Source organism: Zingiber officinale, chromosome 4A (assembly GCF_018446385.1).
Source record: "Zingiber officinale cultivar Zhangliang chromosome 4A, Zo_v1.1, whole genome shotgun sequence".
In the NCBI taxonomy this organism is placed as follows: domain Eukaryota; kingdom Viridiplantae; phylum Streptophyta; class Magnoliopsida; order Zingiberales; family Zingiberaceae; genus Zingiber; species Zingiber officinale.
The window spans coordinates 142,946,634-142,959,079 of NC_055992.1; the positions used below are offsets into that span (position 1 = coordinate 142,946,634).

At 32.2% G+C, this 12,446-nt stretch overlaps 1 protein-coding gene across 3 annotated transcripts in view; it reads right to left on the bottom strand.

Annotated features, from left to right (window-relative positions):
- Positions 1-12,446, bottom strand: part of LOC121971536 (transcription initiation factor TFIID subunit 2) — a 126,552-nt gene that overhangs the window by 23,362 nt on the left and 90,744 nt on the right. For all 3 annotated transcript variants that reach the window (XM_042522860.1, XM_042522858.1, XM_042522859.1), the window contains one exon: positions 8,546-8,635. In XM_042522860.1, the coding sequence (XP_042378794.1) occupies positions 8,546-8,635 (90 nt within the window). The remainder of the gene's footprint in view (positions 1-8,545; positions 8,636-12,446) is intronic.

Below are 12,446 nucleotides of genomic sequence, written 5' to 3' on the forward strand. Positions count from 1 at the left end.
GCTGCTAGCACACGAAAGATTATGAACAGCAGACAAGATGCCTTATGTACCCGACAAGACCTGTTCACATGTCAACAAGAAGATGAGATCAATGAGCACATTTCTTCCTATGTGCAATCACTATGCAACTGGGGTTCGCAGATGGATCGGTATCAGATCTGAAATCCACATGATGGCAAGTCTATTTTGAGCTTTCCATAGGCAAATCCATGGAAAAGGACGAGTGGCGAAGGCATGTTACTTAGCGATCACCTATATGACTTTCCTCCTATGGCAAGCTCATAACCGATGCTGTTTTGAGGGATGTGAGCCTAATGTTGAGAGGATGTTCCTCAAAGTACATACTCATGTCTACCATTTTGTAAGCATCTAGTGCTTGTATTGCCTCTTTAGTTCATCTATATATTAACCGTTCCCCTAAAAAAACAAATAATATAAATATTACATAATATATCTACTATTAAGATCATGTGTAAATTACACCAAGGACCTTCCATAAAACTTTTTATATTCAACTTAGACACCAGAATTGTAAAGTGCTAATGACTGAGCCTCTGTTTATTTGAAGGTAGGGAAACTAAAATAAGGGAAAACTTTCCACCGTGGAAAGTTTTCTATTATTTACTTGATTAAAAATTTAAAACTGATGGAAATCATATTCTATCAGCGGATAAAATTACTAGAAAAATTTATTCCCTCCGAATCGGACCGAGAGATGAAGGAAAGAAAAGTAAATAAAAGGAAATCACGTAAATAGCCCTGCCCCCTCCTTTTTCTCTTCTATCGAATCGTGATTTTCTTCTTCGTCCTCACTCGCGGACTCTCTTCCTCCTCACCCGTCTCCACCGAATCGTCGATTTCTTCTTCCTTCTCATCCGCGGACTCTTCTTCTTCTTCCTCCTCACTCGTTGACTCCTCCGATGATCCATCCTTTTCTCTTCTGCGACTGCAACACCTTTTTCTCTTCCACGACAACTACTACTGCTCCAAAATTTCTACGATTGCTAAGCGACTGCTTCGTGTGAGTTTTCATGCTCTGTGATTGCGATAAGTTTGGATCTTACTGATTTTTATTTTCGTTTAAATTTTCAATTAAATTTTGTGCGATTTTTTCTTATCCCACTGCGATTTTGCCCCTTGGTGTTTATTATCATCATCCTTAGGTTTTTCTTGAGCCAGAGTGGTCCTTTCCTCTTAGTTGTTGTCTACTTGGTATGTTAGTGTGTGAAGATGTTTAGTGATGAGAACATGAAAGCATCTCATATTCAATATTAGCGTCGTAGAAGTTTTGGCGTTTAAAATGGCACGAGGGCGCTCTCAATGCCTATTCTACTATTCTTCCCCTTCTAGCTCACTCTCAACCCCCAATTTAACAGGAACAATCTTATGGACGCTCCTCGTCCCGTCTCTATAGTGAAGAAGTCATTGAGTAATGCACTTGCAATTGTAGGGAAAAAAACCAATGGAACCTTATTTTTTGATAATTGCCTCTTGAGCTTTTTTATATAGGTTGATTAGGATTGTCTATTCAAAGGATGTTGTTATTATCGGCATCATTGTTATCGACTCGTTTTGATACCTCTAACTATTATAATGAACAATTTAATGATATTTTTTATAACAGCGCCATTGGATTTATGATAGTAGTCTATTTTTATCTTTCCACATATTTGATGAAATGGAGTGGGATAATGGTGAAGGACATTATCTGAATGTTAATGATTGCTATGAAGAGAACAATGATAATCTAGATGAGAGTTCAGATGATAAAGTTTTCTTAAACAGAAATTGTATAGTTATTCTTGGGATGATGTTGAACCATATGAATAAATCTGTAGATAAAGGTATAATGGAGAATAACAAGTAAAAAGATAATGCACGACGCATTTTGTTGCACAACCTTATGCCAGCTAATGAGGCATGCCGTAACATTCTTTGGGTAAGTGTGGATGACTTTGTTCGCTTGTGTGAACTATTAAAGCATAACACAAGGGTAATAGTCAATAGGAATTCAAGTGTTGAAGAGAAGGTTGCTAAGTTTTTATATTTACTTAGTCATGAAGTCAAGCATCGAGAATGAGTTTTTTCTTTCGTCAAAGTACAAGAACTATCAATAATCATTTTCATGATCAAGTCATTATTGGACTTCATGCTGAATTTATAAAGTAAACCAAATGGATCTAAAATCCCTCCGCGTATACAGAGTAGCGGTAGATTCTTCCCTTACTTAAGGTAACAACTATTTTGATCATTTTGAATTTTAGAAGGTTTGTAAAGTATTTTGTAGCTAAATATGCTCATTGTCTCATAATTGTAGGATTGTGTTTGTGCATTAGATGGAACTCATATACGTGTTAAGGTATCTAATATAGACGTGCCTAAATATAGAGGAAGAAAGGATTGGCCAGCTACGAATGTGTTGGCGGCATGCTCCTTCGACTTAAAGTTCACATATATCTTATCTGGGTGGGAAGGAACTGCATCTGATTCTCGAATCATCAAAAATGCTCTATCTAGACATGATAAATTATTAATTCCTCATGGTATTTAGTTTACAATTAATATTCATTAGTGGACAATGTTTGGAAGTAAATATGATTAACTATATCCTTTGTATGTTGGTAGGTAAAGTTGACTCCGGGTTTAAGAATTCGTTATCACTTAAAGGAAGACTTGAGATGTAGCCCTACAAATGCAAAAGAGTTATTCAATCTTAGACATACATCTCTTTGCAATGCAATCGAGAGAGCTTTTAAAGTTCTCGCGAGCAGGAGGAGCGTCGGGCCTGGAGCAGAAGAGGACTTATTAACAAAAGATAAAAAGACCTATCTACCCTTGCTTCTCACAACAGTTCTAAAGAAGAGGTTTCCCATTATTGCTAGCGGAACATAACCTCACTATGAAATTGACATTCACACAAACATTATCTTAGCATGTTGTATTCTTCATAATTTCTTAATGGGGGTGGATCCAGACGAGAGGTTGATTAGTGAAGTGGATCATGAATTGAGTACAAATTATGACAATGAAAGTTGCAACGAGAGACAAGACAATGACTAAAGGCAAGGAAATATGATCAAGAATAACATAGCTAACGCTATGTGATCGGATTAAAAAATAACTAAAGACTTATTTGGTTTTATTGGGAAAATTATTAGAATAGTTTGATGAAGCATATTAATTAATATGCTTAATTTTAATAATGTGATGTTTGAACATGTTATTGTTAAATCTTAATACTAGATGTTGTTCGATTGGATATTATTTTTTATGTATTGATTATGCTTGTTAATCCAATATTATATAGTTGAATGTCATGAGTTTATAACTATGTATAAGATTTGATTTTTTTTTTATAGTCACTTGTGAATTTGATGCAGGTATCGAGTAGAAATGTGTTCTACGATCGAACATGTCAAAAAAGATATGATTAAGTGGACTGATGAAATGGATAACATTTTTGTATATGTTATGTTAGATCAACAAGTTAATGACAACCAAGTAGGTATCACTTTCACATCTACTACATACAAAGAAATGGTTATCATTTGCCATGAGAAGACTAAAATTCCATTGACGAAGGACCATTTAAAAATAAAATGACAACATTGAAGGCTAACTTTAATTCGTATTATGATTTGTTTAAGAATGCAAGTAGAGTTCAATGGCAGCATGAAAGTAGGAGATTTGAGTCTGAGGAAAAAGTTTAGAAGCAACTTATTGATGTAAGTATTAATGGTAGATATTAGATGTTATATTTTGTCAGTTTATATAACTATTATGTTTATGACCAATTTTATTTTTATCTAGGCTAATCCATCAATTAAAAAGTGGAGATACACCCAAGCACCTCATTATGAGGTGTTGTTTGAGTTATTCACTTATAACAAAGCGAATGGTTAAGGAGCTGCCACTGCTGCTGAAAGAAATGTCGAAATTATTCAAGAGGAAGAAATGGACCTTGATAGTTCACCATTTGTCAAGGGATTAAAGAAGAGAAAAATTGCATCTGTTGATGCATATGGCAGTAAGAAAAGTTCAGCCCTTGACTTAAGTATCAAGGAGGTGGTTGTTGCAATTGACCATTTAAATTCAGTTATCAAGAATAAGTCATTTCGTTAACAAAAGTTAAATGAGAAACTCTACAACGATTTAGATTATGTTAGTGTTCCATACGAAAGTATACTTGATGTCTATCTATTCCTAGGAGAGAATAAGGAGAAGATGATGCTTGTTATAGGATGCCCAGTGGAGAAGAGACTTGCTCTTCTAAAGATGTTTTCTTTCTAATTTTGAGTTGTGATATTTTGAATAATTACAATTTACAAGATTTGGATAGGCATTCAAAGTATAGGATTATAGACTTATTAGTAATTATTAGCATATGAAATTTGGTTTAATTTTTTAGTTGCTAATAATTTTGTAATAATTATGAATTATTTCCAAGTAATGTTTATTGTTGACAATTTTTTATTTTAATATATGATAATGGTATGAGAATTTTGAATTTAATATATGACAACATTCTCAAGACATCTAGCTTTACCTAACTAACATTTTATTCCACTTGTTGTTCCAGTAGTGTTTGTCATGGAAACTCTTGTATCATGTGAATGTTAAAAATGCATTGTCTATTCTTTTGCATCACAATTTTATGATAGTATAAACATATTTTTTAACAATAAAATAAAATATTGGATATTGAGAACATAATTCTAAATATATTTAATATTTTCTTAGTTCAATAAAGAATTAAAAAAATTATCTAAAAATGAAAAATAAAAAATAAAAAAGGGTAATTTAGACAATATATTATTTAGTTTTCTTTCTTTCGTTGTAAGAATGGATTGCGCATTCATCTTTCTTAGTTGAAGTAAATAAGTTCACCAAATGAAGGATTCCTTTTCTTTTCCCTAGGGAATTCTTTCCACTATGGATTCTTTTCTTTCCTCAATCAACACCTTGAAGTAAACAGAGAATTAGGCTATAACTAAAAAGAATAACTCGGTGTATAAAGCTTGTATCAATGCAGGGTCCCGGAGAAGGGTCAAACCACAATAGATCTCTTGTATTTAGAAAATTTCGAACTGTAAAGTTTTGGTCTGTGACAGGAACGATACGATTTTGGTACCAATATGATTTCGATATTTTTTTTAACATAAAATATATTAATGAAAAAATATAACTAAAATATTTAAAAAACAAAAAAAATACATAGAATAAATAAATATATTTTATTATATATTTTTAGAATTAAAATAAATAATATATATATTAAATTAATGTGATCATTCCACTAGGGTTTAATAAAACTTAGTTAGATTATCTCTACTATAGTTTGGAGTTAATTGAAATTATTAAAGTTTTAATTAAAATTAACCGCGGATGCTCAAACCCAACAAACATAGCTCGTGTGGAAATCGCACGACCCCTCTAACACAGCCGTCGAGGTCACACGACCCCTTCGATGCGGCCGCCAAGGTCGCACAACCCTTCTGCCGAGGCCACGGAGGTAATGAGATAGTTCATATGCGACTAAGAGGGTCGCAAGACCCCTTCTATGTGGTCGAGGGGTCACGAAACCCCTCTAGCTCGGTCAAGTAAGCCGTGCATCGTACTGGTCGGAAGGCAGAACAAAATGCTTCGCTCATGCTGATCGGTGCGACACGAGATTTTAAAGCATGGTTGTTTCTGCGATTCAAACCACAACAATTTTTACCATTGCATTAACTTAGGCACTAACTATATATTATTATTTCTATCCATGTCATTACTCGGTGAATCAAAAGGCGTGCACCATCATATAAAAAATATTGATAATGAAATGAAAAAGTATATGAGAAAATGACAAAAAATGATCGGCCTATAAATTATTGTACGCTTGTAAGAACGGAGAAAACTTTTTAAAAAAAACATGCAATAGCCAGAAAACGGACATGAAAGCAATGAGCGAAGCTAAGAATCAAACTTTTGAATGTTTATATCAATAGCTAAATACAAAAGGATAAAAGGAGATTTATAGAACATCTGAAGCGAAAGAAAGAAGCACAAGAGATCTTACCCAAAAAAGATGCATTAAAAGTGAATGCAATAAGGTACTAGTAGATTATGATAAAATAAAAGCGCGATGAAAGAAGAGGCATTTTTATTAACTTTTAATAACTTAACTTAGGTAGTTTAAATAGGTAAAAGTAGTAATTTAAATGTTTATCAGATACAACAAACTTCAAAAGTAGAACAGACTTAATGAAATGCAACATAAAAAGTGGTTCGACCATATGATATTATGATAGAGGTATGGATGTGCTCAAGGAAGTAAGGTATTGAATGACTTATAAAATTTTTTAACTTGATTTTGAAAACGAAAAAAAATACATAATCAATAGAGAATAAGTACTCTAGTCTTCTGTATAAAAACAAGAGACATATAAAATTATGTAAATTATAAGGGCATTAAACCAACAAATCATATCATGAAACTTTAAAAAATAGCGATGAAAAAAAAAGACTAAGGAAGGATATTACAATAACAAAAAATTAATTTAAATTCATGCTTGAAAGACCAACAATAGAAGCTATATATCTTCTCAGACAATTAATTAAAAAGTATCAAAAAAAAAACAAAACTTACACATAGTATTTATTGATTAAAAAAATTATAATAGAGTTCCAACAGAAATTATATAGAGAATTAAAAAAAAAAAGTATTAGAATACTGTATATTGAAATAATTAAAAATTTATAAGAGAATGTAATGATAAAAATGAAGATTCGAGGAGAAATAATCGAAGTATTTTTGATAAATATAGGTTTACATTATGAATTAACTCTAAGTTCATATATTTTTACCATTATGCATGTTATTTGCAAATGATATTATTTTGGTAGATGAGACACATGGAATAAATGTTAAGCTCGAAGCTTAATAGGAATAATAGGAAATACTAGAAGTGAAAGATTTTAGGTTTAGTAAAATCACAGTTTAGTTACGATTAAAGATGACGAGTTACTTGTAACTGAGGGTTTTAAGTATTTAGAATAATTTTTGCAAAAAGATAAAGGGTTTAAGAGAGATGATTTACATAGAATAAAAGCAAGATAGTTAAAATAAAAGAGAGCGTTGGATGTTTTTTTATCGTAATGTACTTCTAAAACTTAAAAGAAAGTTTTACAAAATAACGATTAGATGTGCTATGTTATCTGAAGATGAATACTGGGCTATTACTCGAGTACACGAGCAAAAGATGAGTTAAAGAGATGAGGATATTCAAATGGATGTGCAAACATACGAAGACGAACACAATAAGAAATGAGAATACTAAAGAGTTAGGTTGCACTTATTTTGGAAAATTTTCGAAAGATGTATTTAAGATGGTACAAACATATAAATATGAAATTATGACAAATACACACAATATACAAGGAAGAGTAAGACCAAGGAAAATTAGATTAACAACGATAAAATAGAATAAAATTTATTTAAATATAAATGATGATATAGTGAGGGATAGAGTCCAATGGCGTAGGAAGATCCACATAGCTAACCCCACTTAGTAGGATAAGACCATATTGTTGTTTATCCATGCAAATCATAAACATAACAAAATAAAAAAAATTCAAACCCAAACCTTTTCATCCACCTATCACCATGGTTTCGAAAGAACAACCAAAGCTTAAAACAATTTTCTCATCATTTGGACCAAAATAAGTATAAGACAAAAAAATCAAACAAGATATTAATTAATATATGATGATTTGTGTTTCATCTATTATTCTTATCTAAGTATTCCCAAAAATTCCATAGCGCTTATCAACTCAATCATTTTATAATTAAAACAAAATTAAATTTCACCTTATTTTTATTAGCACATTAAAAAAAATTCTCTATAACTAAAACATCTTAATTCTCAAAATTTTGTTACATACCTTAGACCAAATTACCTTAATCTCCAAAACTCTAATAGTAATATCATTTGAACAAATTACCTATATTCATTCACATTAAAGCTTCTTTAAACTCATTCAACTGTATTACAAATATACCGATGATTCCAAATTAACTATAAATCACCAAAATTTTATTTACACTAAAGTGCTCATCAAATTATTTGCAAAAATACATCCGATATTCTACTATTTAACCTCGAACTGAACTTCAAGGGGACAAATGTTTTCATCCTTGTCATCTTTTGATTTTCATCCGTTGTGTCTAATATTTTACAAAATCTCCTTTCCCTAACTTGAGAAATCTCGGAAGTATCTTTCTACCATCCTAGATTCTGGGAAATTACATAGAATTTATTATATGTACTAAACTTCGCTAGGTTCATAATTATAACCTCAATTTTAGCTACCTTATACAAGTTACCAACAGTCCTCATAAGATTAGTAGCCTCTTGTATTTCCTCGTACTATAGTCAACTCCCTTAATATATATGGTACTTTTGACATTAGACTCTCTAAGAAAATAAGAAAAAGGCTTGAGAAGCAATGACATTCTTCATGCACTTGTAAGATGAGAAATATAAAGAAGCCATAGTCAAACCTGTTGACCAAATTCAACTTCGCCAATTGATTTGACAAGAGCAGAAAGCCAATACACGTCCGAATAGGGGTTTCCACTGTTATCATTATACTGGAAAAGAAAAAGAAAGACCTTCAACAATCAACAACAAAGAAGTAATAACAAGATCAATTAAATAAAGTCAATCAGGATAGCAAACACAAAACAAGCCTACCTTCAATTCCCATAAGACTAATATAAACAGAAGTAGTAGCATTTATGTAAGCCTCATTGAGGGCGGGCCATCATTCTAGTGCACAGAGGAATATCAAATGAAGTTCAATACAAAAACCTCTTTGTTATAGGAGTCTAGGCTGTAGTTCCCTCTAGATAGGCTTAAAGTCTAATCAAATAAATCCAAGTTAATTTACCTCTGGCACTGAGTGGCTGGCCAAATAACTAAACTGAAAGAAGGTTCAACTATAAACTAGGAAACGAAGGTGGAACTCTATTGATTATTCATGAAAAAAGGTTGAGGGAGTCAGAATTTACCATCAGAGACCTCAAAGCAAAGACCTTTCCAAGTACAACTTCTAGAATAAAACCTATATAGTAAGAGAAATCATGCATTATGTCATTCGCCTGATACAAATATTTCATTCTTGGGGATAATGACTGAAAGCATTCTCCAACTGTTGTTTTATTGACAGACCAAACATTTTACAAATTTTATCATAATTGGATATTATGTCCAGCTATCTTTCAGTTTCAAGAAATCTGCTAATTAAGATTTCAGATCGAGATTTAGAATATCATAGGCTGTTGGAGTTATCAATCATTGGTTGGAATGTTTGCCACAGTGTGTTGCTAACACAACATATTTTGGCACACATTGAAGCATATGGAGATGAATTTAGATGACTTTTATTCTATTAACTTGAAAAAGTAAAACCCTAGCACTACATAATTGAATAAAATTTTATTGTACTATATTACACCAATACTCAAGACACCCTCATCTAATTTTCTTAACTAAGAATTTCCAATTTTTATAAGAATATACAATTAGATAGTGGAATTTAAAATAAATTTACCATTTCTAACTCAATGCATAACTAGACAATGTTTAATTTTTAAAGGTCATCAAGGTGCTTTGGCCAATACCTTAATAACCATCCAATGGTGAAAATAAAAAAACACACGAATTTTCCTATACAAGAAAATATATTGATAGGCTTCCACAATAGTCAAAATAATAATATTCAATATTGTGTTTATAGTGCTCCAAAGAGTTCCATTTATATCTTTACTTTTTTATTTTAACTACTAGTAAGGTCATCAAAAAGTTTTGACCAAATCACTTTGTATGACACTATGAGACCGCTATCGCATTCATGATGCTTTCAAAAATCCATTCATGCCATTAGCTTTTCATTGTGATTACTAAAAGTGCAACAAGGTACTTTGTCCAAAGTACCTTGATGGCTTAAATAAAACACCTTGGTAATTTTTCCAATGGTTAAAATCAAAAAAGTAAAGGCATGAATGAACACATGTAAGTATCTAAATATGATAATATATCATATTTCCATTTTAACTATTCAAACAACAGTTGGATTTGTTTTAGCCAAAGCACCTAGGTGTTTTAGTCAAACCACCTTGATAATCTTTCTGAAAAAGATACAATATGTTATCATCTTGATCATCAGAAGATCATCAATAGATTCTTGTATACAAATGTCAAACTCTTAGAAAGAATCCAGCCCAACAAACAAATCCCAATTTAGTGGTACAATCAAATAGATTGGTCCAACTGTGTCATATTCTAGGAGAATAGACTATGTCATTAAATATTTCTCCATTTATTGTGGGTCAACGTCCTTTTCGTCTTCCTCCTTTAAATACCAATTCATATGTTCTTAGTTTTGAATCATATCTAACTAATTCCTTATTTAAGACTAAATAACTATATCACTCGATTATTATCAAACTAGTTGCAACCTTTTACAAGAATCCCAAGAAATTGCCTTCTACTTCTTATAGACCATAAACTAGTTCAAAATCATTCTCAATGAATCTACATGAGATTCAATTATTTTCACTATGTTCAAGTGAATATCAAACATCTTGAGCAACTAATCCGACAAAACAATTAAAAAGATAACATCTTGATGACATTGCCAATGGCCAAAATGGAAATACAAGATCACCAATGATTCATGATGCTCCTAGGAGTTCGTTCATACTCTTATTAATGAATTTTAACCATCGGAGGCAAGATTCAAAATCTTGATCTATGCCGAAGTTTCGATCTTTGACTAGAACAATATTGTTTCGGTATCGTGTCGATCTTTTGATGCATGGTGTCAGTAATGGATTGGAGTTGAAGAAGGAGTTGAAGCATAAGAAGTCTGTGTCGAGCATGGTTATAAATCTTGAGCCATGCCAAGAACGGTCAAACTGAAACTCAACACCACTCAGCACTGACAATGTCTCCTTCCTTTGCTTCATCCCCTTCCTCCTTCAACCTTCAATCTATCACAAACATTATGCATCAGAACGTCAACACAATACTAGAGCAATATCTTCCTATCAAAAACCAACTACGACACAACTCGAGATTTTGAACATTGATGCCAAGTGGTATCGAGTTTCGGTAATTTACTAGAACAATACATTTCGACAATTTCGCTCGACACAGTACAAGATTTCAAACCAGGATTGGGGTGTTTAGTAAAAACGCTTTGATGAGCTTTCTAGTGGTAAAAATGATAATATAAGACCATTTTAGTTATGGTGCTCATAGGAGTCCAATCATGTCCTTGTTGACATGACTATTAGAATGCTCATCAAGGTTTTAACCAAAACACATTAACATTTTTATTAGTTGTATGAAATCACCACTGTATTTATAGTACTTTCAGGAGTACATTCATTTTAATTTTAAACACTAAAAGAATATTAAGGTATTTTAATCAAAATAATTTAATTGGACAAAATTAACAAAATAAGATCACCATTCAATCTTCATGCTAAGAATTAATTTGTATCCTAATTGATTTTGACAACTAGAAAGTCATCACAATAATTTTGGCTCTTTATCAAAAGAGACATCTAATGCTTGATATTTTCCTTGACCTATCAAATATAATTTTTTCAAAGTTTTAAAGGCATTCAGGAAATTCCAAAGACACTTTCTATGAATACCAAGAATCAGGTGCACCCTTTAATCATATGCCAAAAATATTTTAATGACCTCCTAGTGGTCAAATCAACAAGGGTACAAATCAACTCTTGAGAACCTGAAAAACCGGATGGCGATCTTAATTAATGTGTTTTGACAAATACACCTTGAAAGTCAATTGATAAGAGAACTGTTGGACAAAGTATCTTGATGACCTTTTTATTTTGACCACTAGAAGTCCATAAAAATGTTTTATCCAAGACACTTTGATGACTTGTACAAAACACACCTTTTCCAATGGTCAACATCAAAATGTGTCCTATTCAATTGTCAAAATTAAAAAGTAAACAAATGAATAAACCCCTATGAGCACTTGAGCATAATGATGGTCTCATATTTCCATTTTAACTGGTAGAAAGATATCAAAATGTATTGGACAACACATTTTTAGTGGTCAGAATAAAAAAAAGGACACAAATGAACCCCTGGAGTCAAATATTCACTCTAGACCAAGTGGGTACATCATACCTACTTGAATCCCCTCTGATCAAAGACTGTTACAGATACAAGATCTCATATTAGCGGATGCTGGGTCATTGAGGTTGCTCGTCGACGACGGGCAAATTGGTTTGTACAGGATGATGGGTCACCCGAGCTTACGACTTCTTCAGGGAGCCTAGTCCTAAGAAGGCGTGGACCTGGACAGTGTGAAGGATCTACTTACAACCCGGTCATTACTTTTTGGATACCAGCACAGAG